Here is an 18,804-nt window from a genome sequence, read left to right on the forward strand (position 1 = left end):
GAGATTTAGGATAGTATAAAACCTCTAACTTACCTTTGTGGAAGTTCTTAAAGAGATTGAAGAATGGGTTAAACTAAGTCAAGTTATTGAAATGTTACAATGTGAACTCTTCATTTAACTTTTATTTATTTCTTTATATTGTAACCCTTCTCTATAGAAAAGTTTTGGTGTCCTTGCCAGTCTAACTTTGCTGCATAAATGTTCTAAAAAAAAAACCAAACACCCACTATTGAATTAATTGGTTATCATAATAATGGCCATGCCTTTCAGTATAATAATAAATATTTAAAATAATGAAGATTTAAAAAATGTATATATGAGAGAAACATCAGTGATGAGGGGGGATCATTGATCATTAGCCTCTTGCATGCCGTAGACTGGGATTGAGCTGTAGCCTGGGCATGTGCCCTCACCGGGAACTAAACTGAGCCCGCTGGCCTTTAACATTCCAATTTTAAATATTTCTAATCACATTGATTTTTTTTTTAAATTTATTTTTAAAGTGTTTTTTCTGTACTTATAATACATATGAAGGAGATAAGAATATGGTCATTTCCCCCCAGGTGTTCAGTCCAGTAGGTATGATAGACCTATGAATATAACAAAAATATGTTGTAAAAAAGTAGTAATGAAGCACTAAGTGTATATTTGGGAATGATTTCTGTGAGGAGAATGAGGAAGTACTAGGAACGAATATGCCATATGCACTGAGATTGGAAGAGAGAATATGGTTATTATTTAGGAGTAATCTTTTGAGTCCTTGTATTTTTTTAGCTTCATGAAAATATTAGTGACATTTGAATATTAGATAATGCCTTTGGAATTAATTCTTTTTCACAAATGGATTGCCGGCTTATTACAGGACACAAAACTTATTACTGTGATAAGTGAAGGTTCTTGCATCCCTAGAATGAATCTCATTATGTATGTTTTAGCCAAGACCTGCATAGTAACATCTTGAAGTTCTGGGATTCAGGCTAGATACTTGGAAGGCCCTAGGCCTGGGATAATTTTTTTTTTTTTTACATTGAGAAATGCTACAATAAGAAATTGCCAGGAAACATGCCATTATTATGCTTTACCTAAGGGAATAAAACTTCTCTTTTTCATCTAAATAGACTTGTCAGTACTTAATTTGGAACATAAACAAGGGTTGGCATTTTGATTGTTCATCCCAAATACTTAGTTACAAATATTTCCTCTAAATGTTCTCTAATTAAACTCTCAACATGGATATTTTTATGTTTGAAATTAAGTAGCTCATCTAGATTGATATCATGAATAATAATTGAAATATAATTTTTCCTATAGGCCTAAAGATGTTGGAAGACCGAAAGCTGAAGTTGCTGCAGAATTTCTAAATGACAGAGTTCCTAATTGCACTGTAATTCCGTATCCTTTTCACACACAAAAAAATTACTTGACTTTGTGATGTTATTGTGAGTTTTTCTGTGCTATGAAAGACATGTTTAACACAGAGAATACAAATAAGCAAAAAGAAAAAGATCAATAGCAGTAAGTTATCTGCTGATAACATTTTGCTCTATCTTCCATTGTTTTTTTGTAAGGTTTTATACATTTTTTTATACTAATTTTTAAACTAAGCTTCTTTTAACCAGTTCTGTTGTTTATTCTGCATTATTACCCTTATGTTCAGTGTTAGCTGCATATCTCCGCTCCTAGATTCTAAGCCCCTAGGCTGGATACAGTTAATCTTGTGTCTCCTTAAAAGTAGCAGACAAAAGAGAGAGTCGGTATATTATTAACCAAATGGAAGTCTGTCAAAGTCAATTTATTTTTATAAGAAGTATGTTTTTAAAAATAAGTATTCACTCGCTTGGTTTTCATACTTTTAGATCAGTGGAATTTTTAGTATTTTGTAGAAATTCAGAGATGGGATTTGCTGTATAGAAAATCATATAGGGTACAAAGTCAGCATACAAAATTCAATTATATTTCTGTGTACTAACTGTGAACACATGAAAACTGAAATTTAAAATACAATGCCATTTATAACCACATAAAGAAAAACACCTTAGGTATGAATAAAATAAGTATATGATTTATATACTGAACACAGTGAAATGCTAATGAAAGAAATCAAAGAAGACCTAAATAGAGATATCATGTTTAGGAATTGGACAGTTCAATATAGTAAAGATGTCACTTATCCCCAAATTTGTATCTAAGTTTAACACAATCTGCCAAAATCACAGGAAAATTTTTGTCAGTACAAACCAGATTATTCTAAAATTGATATAGAAAGACAAAGGAATACCTAAAATGCTGGGGGGAAAAAAGGGGGGGGGTTACTATCTAATTTCAAGACTTTATATGTAGTTACAGTAATCAAGACAAGGATTTCGAGAGAGAGAGAGAAAGAGAGAAGTATCAGTAAAACAGAGTAGACAAGACAGAAATAGCCCTATGCAAATATGGCCAATTGATATTTGACAAAGTGTTAAGAACAATTTAACAGAAGAAGGATAATCTCTTTAACAAATTGTGTGCCAGTGGATAGCTATAGACAAAAAAAAATGAATCTTGCCCTAACCTCAAAAAGTAACTCAAAATGGATTAAAGGTTTAAGTGTCAAACTTAAAACTGCAAAACTTTGGAAGATGACAGGAGGAAATCTTTGGGATCTAGGGTTTGGTGACATGTTCTTTGACCAAATTAAAGGGGTGATACATAAAAAATTTGATAAATTGAACTTCATCAAAATTAAAAACTTTTATTTTGTGAAGGAGAATGAAAAGTAAAGCTGCAGATTGGAGGATACTTAGGCAGGTATCTGACAAAGGACTCAGAATATGTAAAGAAGTTTCAGAACTCAACTGTAAAAATAATACAATTAGAAAATGGACAGCAAAGAAAGATGTTTCACTGATGTAAAAAGCACATGAGAAGATGTTCAACATCACTAGCTATGAGAAATCCAAATTATGGCCACATTGAAATATTACCACTCAACTGTAGGACTATCTAAAATTAAAAATTATAATTATTTAGTAATTTAAAAAATGCTGGCAAAAGTACGGAAGAATTGGATTGTTCATTGCTGGAAAATATAAAATACTACAGCCATCTGGAAAGAAGTTTGTTTCTGAAAAATCTAAACATACACTTTCCATTCCTGGGCATTTATCCCAGATAAATGAATACTTAAGTCTGCATAAAAACTTGTTCTCGATTGTTCAGAACAGCTTTATTTGTAGTAGCCCAAAACTAAACACCAAAATATCCGTCAAATGAATTGTCTAATGTGATACAGCCATACTATGGAATAATATTCTATATAAAAACATACCAACTATGAAACAATAGTTTGGATTTTGGATAGATATCAAGGCCATTATGGGTATGAAAAATGCCAATCTCAAAAGGTCATCTATGGTATGATTCTATTTATATAACACTCTAAATGACAAAATTATAGAGATGGTAATAAATCAGTGATTGTCAGAGGTTAGGCATGGTGGGGGCAGGGAAGGTGTGACTCTGATCAGGTAGCAGGTGGGAGATCTTTGTGCTGATCGATTATGTGTCTAGACTGGTGGTTACACAAGTATACACATAACAGAATGATACACACTTGTACCAATGTTCCATTCACTATTTTGAGATTGTACTACTGTGTTTCCTCGAAAATAAGACATCCTCCGAAAATAAGATCTACTTACAGGTTTCCTTCTGAGTGAAATATAAGGCATCCCCCCGAAAATAAGGCCCCCCAGGCTAAACATGAGAGATTTGGTCCACTGATTCTGAAAGAGATCACAAGAAATTCACCAGGAAATTCAGGAATTGGATTGTTTTGATGATGTTCCAGAAGATGATGACATGATTGTCATTGAATAAATGAGTAAATTCTTGATACTGTAGGATTCACAGTTTATCTGGTTTGTGTTGACTACTATCGTACTACCGTACCGTATACAGGTAATTTCCTTTATTTTCATTTAACAATAAATGTACCGTATTCTTCTTCATGGAAAAATAAGACATCCCCTGAAAATATGACCTAGCGCATCTTTGGGAGCAAAAATTATTATAAGACACTGTCTTATTTTCAGGGAAACAGGGTAATGTAAGATATAACTGGTGGGAGAAACCTGGTTGTACTCTCTACAACTCCCAGTGAATCTGTTATTTCTAAATAAAAGGTTTAAAGATACAAATACAGGCCCCTGCTAAGGAGAAAGAAAGAAACATGTACACTTTATTATCCCCATTATTTAGATCTGACCTAACCTCTGACAATCACCAGTTTATTACCATTTTCTAGAAATCCAGGGGATGGGCTTTTTTCATCTAGTTCCTTGGGTCCCTCCCTCATTGCTGCTCCTCCAGTGGCTTGCTTTGGTGTTCTTGATCTTTCTGTTCCAGTTGTCACTTATGTGCCGTTTGCCTAGCTTCAAGAAATAGAACTGAATGGGTGAGGGCTTGAATTTATTTTTTATAGCTTTGTTTGTAGGCCAAGTTTTTCCCCTCTTTTTCCATTTTACTTTAAAAACATGAATAATGGATTATTATAATTTCAGAGAAGTATAACATATATTATTAAACAAAATTGCTCCATTAAGACAGTTAAATGCTTTGCACGCATATGAGTTGTTGCAATGGTAAGTGTTATGATTGGTTGATTGATGCCCAGCCAGTTTTGAAGGGGGTTCCTTTTGCACCCCCAGGCAGGAGGAGACTGCTGGTAGGGTTTTGTTGGATAAAAGAAAGAGACTTAGAAAACGAATAAACTGAGAGAGGAAGAAAGAATTCTTTCTCTCCATCCCCATCTTCACACCCCAAAAAACAACATATTATTGACAACTGAAAAAGTTGTTTTTTGGGATCTTCTGTGTGTGTGTTTTTGTGTTTTTTTTAATATTTTTTTATTTCAGAGAGGAAGGGGGAGAGAGAGAAACATCAATGGTGAGATAATCATTGATTAGCTGCCTCTTGCACACCCCCTCTTGGAGACTGAGTCAGGCATGTGCCCTGACTAGAATACAAATCATGACCTCCTGGTTCATAGGTTGACGGTCAACCACTGAGCCACACCAGCCGGGTGTGTTTTTGTTTTTTATTAGTTTTGCAGTAACTCTCAAAATCACCCAGCTAAATAGGAACTATGATGTGCTTGATCCATTGCTAAATGTTTATTATCTCTTGGCTTGATGCTGATGGTTGAGGATACACACATTCTGTTTTCTCAGGGCTCAGGATTTGATATAAAAACAAGTAGAACAGTGTTTTTCAACCTTTTTTGGGCAAAGGCACACTTGTTTCATGAAAAAAATCACGAGGCACACCACCATTAGAAAATGTTAAAAAATTTAACTCTGTGCCTATATTGACTATATATAAAGTAATTCTCTTGAATAGGAATCAAATAAACACAAAGAAAGTATTTTATAATTACTTTATTATGAAATATTAAGTAAACAAAATAGTGAAAAATTATAAAATTCTTGTCTTGTCTGCACCTACGGCACACCAGGCAACATCTCCCGCGGAACAGCGGTTGAAAAACACTGAAGTAGAAAATACTGCAGTCATAAATATAATTAAACTAGAAGCCCGTTGCAGGAAGATTTCTGCAAGTGGCCGCCTCAGCTGCCACCACCTCTGCCGCCCACCCTGCCCCGCCCCGCCCATGCTTTCCCTCTTGCAGCTGCCTTGCTTTCTGCTTTTCCTCCTCTTCTAAGCTGTCTTCAGTCTTTACTCCTCCCTCCCTCAGCTTATGCAAAGTAACTGCCATCTTTGTTGGGTTAATTTGCATACTCTGGCTTTGGGCAAAGCAAAGGTACGGTCAATTAGCATTTTTTTCTTATTAGTATAGATCACATGTGTCAAACACAAGGCCCGTGGGCCAAATCCGTCCCGCCAGGCCTTGCAATGTGGCCCGCACCATGCTGTCATCACTGCACTCCGCTGCGTTTCCATCACAATGACAGTTTATGACTGTTCAGTAGACCATTCGGCCCACGATTTAGGCTGGATTTTAGATTTTGGCCCCCTCTCTGATTGAGTTCAACACCCCTAGTGTAGATGATATAGGGGTTCAGGGATGACAGGGAGACTAAATAGTTAGGGAGAGGAGTGTTATACAGTAAAAGCAGTTTTGTCAGGAGTAGTTTGTTCATTTTGTCATCTTTCTTGAATTCCACTACTTTGAACATTTATCAGCTATTTCTTGTTTTAAATATACATTTATAAGTTTTTCCTATGGTATTTTCAAAATCACTTTACAAATTACAAACTTAGCAGTTCAAGTTCCTTTACTTATATTCAGACATTTCAACAAGATCCAGGATTTTAATGACACGTTTTATCGACGTAAGTTGTGTTCTTGAAATTCATCTCTCACTGAATTCTATTACTTGGTTAGTAGCTATTTGAAAGCTATTTAGTTGTTTTCATATATTGGTGTTGCTTTTTACAATAGTAAGGTTGTTGGCGGGTTGAAAAGAGCACAGTGCCATTGTTTTAATTCTTACTTGACACCATTAACTGCATTTTGCTGCACTGACTTGAGTAAGGATTATTCAAGGATTAGCAGATCCTTGTATATGTGTGTGTTATAATAGAAAGTGGTTTTTTTTGTTGTTGTTGTTGTTGCTATTAATCCTCACCTGAGGATTTTTTTTCCATTGATTTTTTTTTTTTTTTTTTTTTTTTTTTTTTTTTTTTTTAGATAGAGTGAAGGAAGGGAAGAGAGACAGAGAAACATTAATGTGAGAGAGACACATCGATTGGTTGCCTCCTGCATGTGCCTCAACCAGGGTTGGGGATTGAGCCTACAACCAAGGCATGTGCCCTTAACTGGAATGGAACCTACCCTCAGGCCGGGCTTTAACCACTGAACACCCCAGCTAGGGCTAAATGAGATTTTTGTGAGTGTGTTTTCTTAGAAGGTGTAAATTATATTGTACCATGGCACTTTTAAAAACTAAACTTGAATTTTTTTTTTCTTATAGAATTTCATATAATTGTATGTGGACTGGACTCTATCATAGCCAGAAGATGGATTAATGGCATGCTGGTAAAGACTTTAGTATTGCAGTTCTTTGAAGTTCTTGCTGTTGCTCTTAACACACTGAAAATTAGAATTGCATTTCATATTTTTTTAAAAATCAGATTTTAATTTCAGTTAAGTTCATGTACTTGTTTATTGCTATCATTAATTTTTAGATGAGGACCAATATTGCTAATATCCCTTGATTTGATATATTAATATTCAGTCATGCTATTGATTTGCCGAATTACTTGACAGCATGCTTTATAGTTTGAATTCTTACCTCCTTCTCCTTTTAAACCCTTCAAATAATTTTCCTAGATATCTCTTCTCAATTATGAAGATGGTGTATTAGATCCAAGCTCCATTGTCCCTTTGATAGATGGGGGGACAGAAGGTTTTAAAGGAAATGCCCGGGTAATTCTGCCTGGAATGACTGCTTGCATTGAATGCACACTGGAGCTGTATCCGCCACAGGTAACCCTAAAAAGCACCCGCATTTGTTTTACAGTATCCTGGGATGGAATTATGTTGAAATATTAAGTCTATTCAATATTTAGGATTTTTAATTAGGGGTAGCCATATTTTAAAAATCATGCTGTAAAGAAAAATGATAAAATATGAAATTTACTTTATTTGAGGGGAAAATATAGCTTTGCTACTATTGTTTTCATAATTTCTTTTTTATTTGGAAGAAGGGATTAAGGGATCAGTTTTAAAATTGTATGTTGGATAGAGCTACCATCTGTTTTCCTTGCCTGTGATTGTTTCTGGGAAATAGAGACACCAGGGATGAGAATGATCGTTCCAAAGATGAGGTTCTTCCATCTATGTATCTACTTTAGAGGACAGTTAGAATTTTGATCTATTTATGAGTATTCACTTGGAATTAATTTCATTCTGTGAATTTGCTTCTGTTTTATACATTCAGATTCAGATCAGGGGGTAAGGTGAATTATAACGAACTGTTATATATAAATCATAACCAGAAGTTAAATTTTAAAATAAGTCATTGTTTTAAATCCACTAAAAAGGGCTTGGTTTTTAGGTTAATTTTCCCATGTGCACCATTGCATCGATGCCCAGGCTGCCGGAACACTGTATTGAGTATGTCAGGCTGCTGCTGTGGCCAAAGGAGCATCCTTTCGGAGGTGAGGAACCTAATTTATAATCCAGAGTCACATGAAGTATTCGTCTATTTATTCATTTGGATAATTACATAAAAACCAAGTTGATTCATGTTTCTGTTTCTGTTTTTCTCTCCTCTGTTTTCCCCTAACAGAAGGGGTTCCGTTAGATGGAGATGATCCTGATCACATTCAGTGGATTTTCCAAAAATCCCTAGAGAGAGCATCACACTATAACATTAGGGGTGTTACTTATAGACTCACTCAAGGTAAGTTAGCAAGTTGCCATGAATAATGATTTGGGATGATGCTTTTTTTACTGGCTGGGGATACTTTGGAGGAAATAAATGATACGTTATTTGAGACACTACCACCCTTTTGAAGTTCAGTGAAGGTAGCATGGGAATAAAATTTTTAGATGCCCCACAGTTGGAAATGAGTTCAGCAGAATCCATACTGCTACTTAGCTAGAAGACTGATAAAATCATTGAATCTTATCTACCTAGTATTGGAAATCAACTCATTCACCTTATCATTCAATGAAGAGCAATTTATCATCTTCTGGGGCAGTCTGTTTCACTCTTGGACAAGACTGTTAGAAAACTATTCTATATATTGAGCAGAAATCTCCAGTTTGGTCTGAGTATTGTCCTAGGGTATAACGTGTATATATAAACCTAACTCCCTTAAGTAATAGCACTTAACACATTGAGAACCGTGGTCATATTCCCTCCAAATCTTTATCACTGCCACGAACCTCCCTGATTCCTTTAACCCTTTGACATGTGCCTGACTTAAGTACCCATCATGTTATTTTTCTATATCCATATTTCAGTTATCCATAATTTTCTTAACTAGGTTAGAATCTACATAGAATATATAAAATATTCTTATTTAAGGTAACAGCCTTCTGATAATTCTGACAATTGATGTAGCCTTAGAGGAGAGTAGGGTTTTTTGTTGTTTACATTGGTCCTATATTTTCAACTTTTTGAGGTAATTGCCCATGAAAATCTAGAAGTTCTTTCATATATGCAATTGCTAAGCCTCATCTGTAAGACTAAATTGGCAGAGAATTGATGTCTGAATCATACTTCTGATCTGGCCCTAGATTTTAGGTTTTATCTCATTCTATTGATCAGACCTTCTTGAGTGCTTCAAATTTCTTTGTCTTGTTCACAAGGATGCCATGAAAGACCTTTCCAGATGTTCTAAGCTAGTCAGAGTGACTAAATGAGACTAGTCAAAGAGGACTTGTTTCAGTGAACAATCATAGTGCTCAGTCTTAGGGATCAGTGCTTCCTGATCTAGGAACTCACAGTTCATCCTTTATAGAAATTTTCCAAAGTCATTGTCAAGTTTTTCTTAAATCGGCCATTTCTCTTCTGTGATTATTTTCTTATATATACTGATATCGTAGTAATGTCATTTGAAAATTCCATTCTTACTGCTTTTTGCTTCCTGAATTCCCCCTATTCTGACCTGCTTTGTGTTCCTTGACCACAGCAAGCTTATTTCTGTGTTAGAGCTCTAATATCCTCCTGATCCTTATGCTTGTACTGCTCTTCCTTTGACCCCCTCCAGCCTGGCTGCTTATCCCTCAGGTACCAACCAGTTCTCCTGATCATTCAACTGGAAATGACTTCTTAACCATTCAGTATTTTACTTTTTAAAAAAAAAATACATATTTTATTGATTTTTTTACAGAGAGGAAGAGAGAGGGATAGAGAGTTAGAAACATCGATGAGAGAGTATCATCGTCCAGCTGCCTCTTGCACACCCCCCACTGGGGATGTGCCTGCAACCAAGGTACATGCCCCTGACCAGAATCGAACCAGGGACCATTCAGTCCACAGGCCAACACTCTATCCACTGAGCCAAACCGGTTTCGGCAGTATTTTACCTTTTTATAATTGCTCAGAACGAATGCTAGTCTTATTTTTCTCTGCAAGGAATATTGCATATTCGCACACTCATATACATCCCTGCTCTGGGCCCTTTGCCCTTGCTGTTTACAGAAATGCTCTTTCCCTAGGTCATTATGTGGCCAGGTCTTTCTCAGAGTTTAGGTTTCAGCTCAAACTATCACCTCATGAAAAAGGTCTTCCCTGATCATCCCAACTGTAACATATACCTCGTTTCACTTTTCTTCACAGAACTCTTCAGTATCTGAACTTTCCTAATGTACTTACTTGAGTGTTAATCCCCCACATCAGCATGAAAGCTCTATGAGACCAGGTGTGTTTTGTTTTGTTTTGCGTAACACCTAGAAAGTGTCTGGCATATGGTACACATTTGGTAATGGTCTGAATTAATAAATGAATTCAGTTTGTCCTGATCAGGAACTGGAGACTCTTTTTCATATGTATTCTGATTCATCCCTCTGTACCTTTGAGCAGGGTGCATGCTTTGCAGCCTGGTGATTAAAGTTCTTCACAAGGAGTACAAAGTAAAACGAGAAGTGAAGTCCAGCTTTTTTGAGGGGTGGAGGGGATGGGGAGTTCTTATCATTTTGGCAGTTGGGGGTCATCAGGCCAGCAGGGTAAGGCAGTTAGGGATGACAAGGCAAGAAAACAGGTCAGCGATTAGGAGCTAGCAGTCCAGGATTGTGAGAGAGAGATCCTGGATTGGAGAGGGTGCAAGCTGGGCTAAGGGGAATTTCGTGAACTGTAAGATTTTTGGCTAATCTCTTCTTGGCCCCCTTCCCTCCTACTTTCTGAGATTTGTCTGTTCCATGTTTCCATGCTTCAGGTTCTATTTTATTCATCAGTTTATTTTATTCATTTTGGATCCTTGTTCATTTATTTTGATTTTTAGATGCTATTGTTGATAGGTATGTGTTTTATATGCTATTGTTGATAGGTATGTGTTTATTGCCTTTTCGTTGTTCATATTTTGGCTTTTTTTTTTTTTTTTTTTTTACTTCCTCTTAAAAAAAATCCTTCAACATTTCATGTAATGCTGGTTGGTGATGATGAAGTCATTTAGCTTTTTATTATCTGACCTTCAATTCTAAATGATAGCTTTCCTGGGTAGAGTAATCTTGGTTGTAGGTCCTTGCTATTCATTATTTTGAATACTTCTGGCCTGCAAAGTTTCTGTTGAGAAATCAGCTGATAGTCATATGAATGCCCCCCAGTAGGTAACTAACTGCTTTTCTCTTGCTACTTTTAATATTCTCTCTTTGTCTTTTGCTCTTGGTATTTTATTATTTATTTATTGTATTTGAATTATGATATGTCATGTCTTGGTGTAGGTCTCTTTGGGTTCCTCTTGTTGGGGTTCTCTGTGCTTCCTGGACTTGTAAGTAACTATTTCTTTTATCAGGTAGGAGAAGTTTTCTGTCATTGTTTCTTCAAATAGTTTTTCAATATCTTGCTCTCTTCTTCTGGCATCCCCATAATGCAAATGTACCCTTGAAGTTGTCTGAGAGGCTCCTTACACTATCTTCATCTTTTGGGATTCTTTTCTTTTTTCTCTTCTAATTGGGTTTTTTGCTTCCTCATATTCCAAATCATTGATTTGATTCTTAGCATGTTCAACTCTACTGTTGAGTTCCTGTAAATTATTCTTTATTTCAGTTAGTGTATCCTTTATTTTCTGACTGGACCTTTTTCATGTCTTTGAAATTCTCGATAACATCCTTAAAAATCTCACCAAGTCCATTGAAGCTCTCGTTAAGTCATTAAGGAATGTAACCATTGCTTTGAACTTTGTATCTAATAGTTTGCTTGCTTCCATTGTATTTAGGTCTTTTTCTGGAGATTTCTTCTGTTCTTTCATTTATGACATGTTTCTTTTTGTCTCTGCATTTTGGCTGCTTCCCTGTGTTTGTTTCTATGCATTGGTAGAGCTATGTCTCCTGGAATTGATAGAGTGGCCTTGTATAGTAGGTGTCCTGTAGGGCCAGTGATTCAGCCTCCCAGTCACCTGAGCTGGATGATTTAAGTGTGCCTCTGTGTGGGCTGTGTGCATACTCTTCATATAGTTGAACCTTGATTGCTGTTAGCATCACTGGGAGGAATTGACCTCCCTGCCAGTTGGCTGTGAGGACCAGTGTGAGAGCTGCTGTGCAGGAAACACCCTGTGGAGCAGGACTTGCTTAAGTAGGGTGTTTGTGCTCACTGGGCCTACTCCTTCAGTGTGTCACTTGTGAATGAATAGAGTTGTAATCTGGTATGGTCTGAAGCTGTCCACCAGGCGCAGTGGCTCTGGAGCCTCTCAGGAGGTGCAAAGTCAGCCATTGCCTGGGGCTGCCCGGCAAGTTTCGAGAAATCCATATTTCTCCTATTTTTATGGGCTTGGAAGTGCTCAGCTGAGGCCAAGCTGTGAAGCAAGGCAGGCTGCTGTTAGTGCTGCGTCTTGTGCCTCTTATTAATAGGTTTGGGCACACTGATGGCAGTTGCTGCTTGTTTGAGAGATTGTAGGAATGTCTGAAGCCTGAGCCAGGACAGGCCATTCATATGGAAAAGCCACTGCTAACAGCCTGGGTGGGCCTGCAAGTTGGTTGGGCTGGGATATCAGGAAATCACCAGGATAGTTTCAACATTGTGAGCCATGCTGATGGGAACTCAGATGCAGCTGCTAGTCAGCTCTATGACAAGGGCAGGGGAGAGAGGTCTCAACATAGGAATAATGAACCCTTTGAATACCCTTGCTTGGGAGAAAGCCACCCCTGAGTTCTTGCTCCAGTGCCAGATAATCCAGTTCCCGAATGTTCCCGAATCCCTCCTCAGTCGTTGCCCCAGGGCTCGAGCTCAGTGGAAGCAGGACTGTGTAAGTTTGAGTGGTGGCCCTTTAAGAGGAACTGCCTTGGTCTCCAGCATCCTCCCTGTCACTCAGCAACAATCCCAGCTGGTTTTTACAGTCCAAAGTTTTGGGGATTTATCTTCCCATCTCTGAAAACCCTGGGTTGGGTGGTCTGGTGTAAGCCTGGGAACCATGGCTTCTCATTTAATGCCTCCACAAGCGAGATATCCCAATTAAAAACACACCACACTGCCCAGCTGGTGTAGCTCAGTGGTTGAGCATCGACCTATGAAACGGGAGGTCATGGGCTCAATTCCTGGTCAGGGCACATGCCCAGGTTGTGGGCTTGATCCCCAGTTTGGGGTGTGCAGGAGGCAGCCAATCGATGATCCCCGCTCATCATTGATGTTTCTATCTTCCTCTCCCTTCCTTTCTGAAATCAATAAAAATATTTTAAAACAACAAAAAAACCACACCACACATTGGTGTCGGACCAGCTCGTTCTGTGCCTTTGCCCCTCCTACCAGTATTGAAATACTTTTATTTTTCTAGTTGTAGGACTTCCGTATAATCAGATTTCAGGTGATTCTGAATGATGATTGTTCTGCATTTTAGTTGTAATTTTGATGTGGTTATGGAAGGCGGCGAATATTGTGTTTACCTATGCTGTCATTCTGGTTGTTGCTGGGCAATATCTCTTCTACTGCTTACTGTTTGTGACTCCCCGCTCCTCCTTTCACTACGTCCTGCTACATGTGGCTCACTGGAGAATATCCAGCTTAACCGTCATCAGTTAGCTTCTCCATACTTCTGCTCTGGAATTATACATAATCATGTGGTCAGAATTAACTTTTTAAAATCAGCTTTCCAGACTTAACTGACTTCATGTCTTCTAAGAAATTTGCTCTTTTTTTGAAGTTTTTGAATTCTACCTACACCAGAAATCCCATCTTTCAGTGCTCCCTCATAATCTAATTAATATAGGTACTTGCCTTTGTAGTTTTTTTTTTTTTTCCTAAAGTGAACAATTCAAATGTAGTCATAAAATAGAATATTTTCTACTTAAAAAATTAGCCGAAACCGGTTTGGCTTAGTGGGTAGAGCCTCGGCCTGCAGACTGAAAGGTCCCAGGTTCGATTGGTTGCGGGCACATCCCCAGTAGGGGGTGTGCAAGAGCAGCTGGTCTATGATTCTTTCTCATTGATGTTTCTAATTATCCCTCTCTTCCTCTCTGTAAAAAATCAATAAAATATATTTTTTTTAAAAATTATTTGAGGTAGAGCTTTGTACATTGCTAATCTGAGTGCTATATAAAAAGTTGGGTAGAAAGAGAGGACTATGCAATAGAGGAGTGCAAGCTGCAGAGTGAAATGAAGATAAAGTAATTCTTGTTCTTTATAGTTTACCCAAACTTCGCTGAGTGTAGTGTTATATCGTGTATCAGTTAAGATTATGCAGTTTGGGGTGACCTGGATTTCATATACCACCCCATCCTTACTAGGAAGATAGCTGTAGATGTGATATAATTTCTCTCAACCTCATTTCCCTTGTCCTTAAAATCGGAGTAAGAAAATTAATATAAGGATGTTAGGAAAAGTCAGTAATATCTATTTCCTTTTCACAATGTTCTTGGAACATAATAAACACCTAATTGTTAGCTGTTATATCATGTTCTCATCTATGAAGCTTAGCGAAGAGTTAACTTTTCATTGCTACTGTACCTTCCTTAAGAATCTGAACATGCTACAAAAGGATGGGAATGTGCAAGAAGATTGCTTCATGGTTTTCATGGTTCAACTTAAGTCTGCTTTGTCACTTGAAAGCCTGACACATCAAGCTGTGGAAAATGTTGTTTAATAAATCATATTGCCTAACTCAAAATACCTACTTATTGAAAGAAATTATCATGTTTTATCCATATGTTTTTTCAGGGGTAGTAAAACGAATCATTCCTGCAGTAGCTTCCACAAATGCAGTCATTGCAGGTGAGGAGAAAAGGCCATCACTGTTTTCTTGCCTTTAGTTTTTGATTCGATATCTAAATTGACATTTCTGCAGCTTCTTGATCTCAGAAAATTGGTGTGATAGGAATGTGATATCTTTTAGGGTGGATGGTATAATTAAGCTGTCCAAAAAGAATTAGCTATTAGGCCTCGTATATAATTTGTTTTATATTATATCACAGAGTGGTCTGTAGCAAGCAGACATTTTCATACCATTTCTGTTTAATCATTAAAAAGCGCATTAATCTGAAAAGGAAGGAAATCATTATTCTGTTACTTGGACTGTCCAAAGCAAATATAAAGTGTTATTTTTTCAGTGTTTTAAAAATAAGAGCATATAAATTTTAATCTATTTTTAATCAATAGCCTTGTAAATTTATCTGTTCTGATTTACAACTTATTTTCTAAAAATTTAAAAAAATTTTTTAAATTTTAAATGTTTAATTTCCATTGAGTTAAAGTACCTTTATTTTCTCCCCTTTTCAGCTGTGTGTGCCACTGAAGTTTTTAAAATAGCCACAAGGTAATGAGTTTTATTTTTAATATGGATGTAAATTTCTGTTTTGATCTGGTTCAGTTATTTAAATGTGGACATCTTTTCATTACAGCGCATATATCCCCCTTAATAATTACTTGGTATTCAATGATGTAGATGGACTGTACACATACACATTTGAAGCAGAGAGAAAGGTTAGTATTATTATACTAATGAGAACTTTTTTTGATCATGCATACTTTGATTTTTAAATATATTAATAAATAAAATTGCCCATACCCTTTCAGAACCTTAGTTACTATATATCTTTTGTAGTGGAGCCTGAAAGAAATACTATGTAGCAAAGTAATTTAGGAAAAATGCCTATTCTGAAAAGCATAGATTTTTCAAGCATAAACATTTGCTCATAGGAAATATGCATGATTATAAAACAGCTTCATTTTTATTTCATTACTATAAAGAGACGATTATTGGTGCATGTGCCGCTGTGATTTATTGTGTTTCATATATGTAGGAAAATTGTCCAGCTTGTAGCCAGCTTCCACAAAATATTCAGTTTTCTCCATCAGCAAAACTACAGGAGGTTTTGGATTATCTAATCAATAGTGCTTCTCTGTAAGTGTTCTGGACTTCTATTATGTTGTAGAAATAATTTTTGAGATTTTAAAACTTTAGAACTAGGATTGTTTGTTAAAAAGTGATCTTTGATTTTTCCCTCATACTTGTATTTAGACAGATGAAATCTCCAGCCATCACAGCAACATTAGAGGGGAAAAATAGAACCCTTTATTTACAGGTGAGAAGTGTGCAGTTTTCATTTCTTTCACAATTATATTAAAAGTCTAATTTCATTTAATGTGTTTACATTAAAATAATTTTGTTTTCTAGTCAGTAACCTCTATTGAAGAACGAACAAGGCCAAATCTCTCCAAAACATTGAAAGGTATTTTAAATGAGTATATTTAATAATCAGCTTCTTTTTTTGGTAAAAGTGACAATTCCTTTTAGATTAGCTGTTAATACCTTCTTAAATATTTATATCTTTAGAAATAATAGATTTAATTGTTCTGTTAGGAGAATACACGAAAATTTCTAAAGAAATTAAATATATTGCTTCCTTTAATCAATATATTTTTACTGATGTTTATCTCAACCATAACATTCTATAGTTTGTGTATCTGAGTATCATTATCATTTTTGTTGAGTTTTTTCCCCCCATTGGGTTAATTATACTTTTTCCGTTTTAGAATTGGGACTTGTTGATGGACAAGAATTGGCAGTTGCTGATGTTACCACACCACAGACAGTACTATTCAAGCTTCATTTTACTTCTTAAGGAAAATAAATCTGCACATAATATTAAATGTATGGAAATACTATACTTTGTGGATGCTAAGAAAATTATTTTTAGCATTAGTATTGCTGAAATTTGACATTTTTTCTTTTTAAATGTAATGAGCCACTCTTTTTTTAATAACTTTCCCTTGAAGACAGAGTTTGGGGTTGGTGCTTGTAAGCATTTTCATTAATAATATGGGAAGTGATGCTTAGAGATTATGAGCAAAAAATGTATAGGTTCTTCTAGAGGAGACAAACACCCTCTTGTGTGTGGATTTTGTTATTATGGTCAGAGTGCATTCCTCAGTTTTCATTCGGGCACCCACATGTACAAAAGATGTCCCTTTAAAGAAAATAAGAAAATTAAGATCCAGATAACATTAAATGTTACAACTTGACATCTGGTGCATATTGAACATAGTCTGTATCTTGCTTGTTTTAATATTCATTTAATCGTGGCTGTTCAAATGAATATTAACTTTTGCAAAGGTTACCTTGCCCATGATAATTTGTAAATGGTGTTAGAGCTGAATACCTGTGCATGGAAATGAGAAATATTTTCATGTGTTTATTTGAGGTGCCATAGAAGCCAGTATATGCAACATTAAAGTCAAGACATGGTTGTTTAAAAGAAAAGTTATCATTGATGCTTTCACACTATTTATTAATAAAATCATATGTTGTCTACTTTTCTCACTGAATCTTTTAAAAATATATTAAGGATCATAAGTAGTTCTGTAGTATTGTAGGAATAAATTTTAGATGTATAGCAGAATTACTAACACAAAATTTTTATAGCACCTGCATTAATATTTTGACACAGTAAATATCTAATGTTTTAATTTAATTTGCTCTCACATAAATATTGTAATGAAGTAGAATAACTATATTTTTATATTAATGTTTCTTAAAATCCTCCCCCCCAAAAAAAACAAAAACAAAAACAAGAACAACAACACTGAGGCTTAAAACAAAGTCAAGCATAAGTTCTGAAAAATGAGTTTTAGTATCTCAGTGTGAAAACATGTATATGTTCTCACTGTGTCTTTGACTTAGATGGCAATTTTGTCTTCACAAGCTTTGTGACTATTACTAGGCTACGTAGTATTCATTTTTTTTTTTTTTTTTTTTTTTAGTTCCACATTGACAATTTGTTTCATTATAAAATCATACAGGATAGATTTTCTACTTAAAGTTACAGGGTTAGTATAAATTTTTGGAAGTGAAGGAACTAACATTTGGCACTTCTTTTACACAGGTGCAATAATAATTCTCAAGGTGGACGTGTAAGGGCTCACTGGGAGCTGCCCCTGCCTTTTCCTTTCCCTTTCCCACCTCCTCCCTGCCCCAGGCACCATGCCAGTAGCTTTGTCACTCCCAAGCTCCACGGGCCCTTCCTTTCCCTCCGTAACTAGCAAATAAATGTAAGAAGGTGACAATATCTCCATCTAAGAGCTGAATAGTTTTAGAGAGTTTAGATCATTTATCCAAAAATGTACAATTAGAGGTATTGGAAGGGATTTCCAAAGAAAAATAGTTCCTTGTAAAATGCTGAAATATAGGGAGGGGGATGGTAAGGTAAAGAACCACAGCAAGGGAGGGTGTAATAGAATACAGTAAGACTAGTTAGGGTCTGTGGCAAACTGGAGTGAAAAGTATTTTTCTATAACCCTATATAATAAAAGGCTAATAGTCAAATTGACCAAATGGCAAAATGACTGGTTGCTATGACACACACTGACCACTAGGGAGCAGACACTCAATGCAGGAGCTGCCCCCTGGTGGGCAGTGCACTCCCACAGGGGGAGCACCAGCTGGGCTCATGGCTGGCCTGCCCAGTGGCAGTGATGGGAACCTCTCCTGCTTCCATGGCAGTGCTAAGGATGTCCAACAGATGGCTTAGGCCTGCTTCCCCAAGGGCTCCGGGACTGCAGGAGGGGGCAGGCTGGGCTGGGGGACCTCCTCCCTCCCCACCGCCACCAGTGCACGAATTTCGTGCACCGGGCCTCTGGTACATTCTATAATACATCATTTGTATATTGTATTGGGTATACATCAACCCAAGTCAAGTTTCCT

The 18,804-nt window shown here is 36.4% G+C and overlaps 1 protein-coding gene across 4 annotated transcripts in view; it reads left to right on the forward strand.

Moving 5' to 3' along the window:
- UBA3 (ubiquitin like modifier activating enzyme 3) overlaps positions 1-17,415 on the forward strand; it is a 29,665-nt gene extending 12,250 nt beyond the window's left edge. For all 4 annotated transcript variants that reach the window (XM_045578944.1, XM_036430573.2, XM_045578943.1 and 1 more), the window contains 13 exons: positions 1,312-1,392; positions 6,293-6,336; positions 6,978-7,042; positions 7,337-7,492; positions 8,064-8,166; positions 8,298-8,411; positions 14,823-14,876; positions 15,381-15,417; positions 15,503-15,584; positions 15,905-16,005; positions 16,123-16,186; positions 16,279-16,333; positions 16,638-17,415. In XM_045578944.1, the coding sequence (XP_045434900.1) occupies positions 1,312-1,392; positions 6,293-6,336; positions 6,978-7,042; positions 7,337-7,492; positions 8,064-8,166; positions 8,298-8,411; positions 14,823-14,876; positions 15,381-15,417; positions 15,503-15,584; positions 15,905-16,005; positions 16,123-16,186; positions 16,279-16,333; positions 16,638-16,726 (1,045 nt within the window). In that variant the 3' untranslated portion in view covers positions 16,727-17,415. The remainder of the gene's footprint in view (positions 1-1,311; positions 1,393-6,292; positions 6,337-6,977; positions 7,043-7,336; positions 7,493-8,063; positions 8,167-8,297; positions 8,412-14,822; positions 14,877-15,380; positions 15,418-15,502; positions 15,585-15,904; positions 16,006-16,122; positions 16,187-16,278; positions 16,334-16,637) is intronic.
- Positions 17,416-18,804: the final 1,389 nt, after the last annotated feature.

Source organism: Pipistrellus kuhlii, unplaced genomic scaffold (genome assembly GCF_014108245.1).
Source record: "Pipistrellus kuhlii isolate mPipKuh1 unplaced genomic scaffold, mPipKuh1.p scaffold_m20_p_11, whole genome shotgun sequence".
Taxonomy (NCBI): Eukaryota; Metazoa; Chordata; class Mammalia; order Chiroptera; family Vespertilionidae; genus Pipistrellus; species Pipistrellus kuhlii.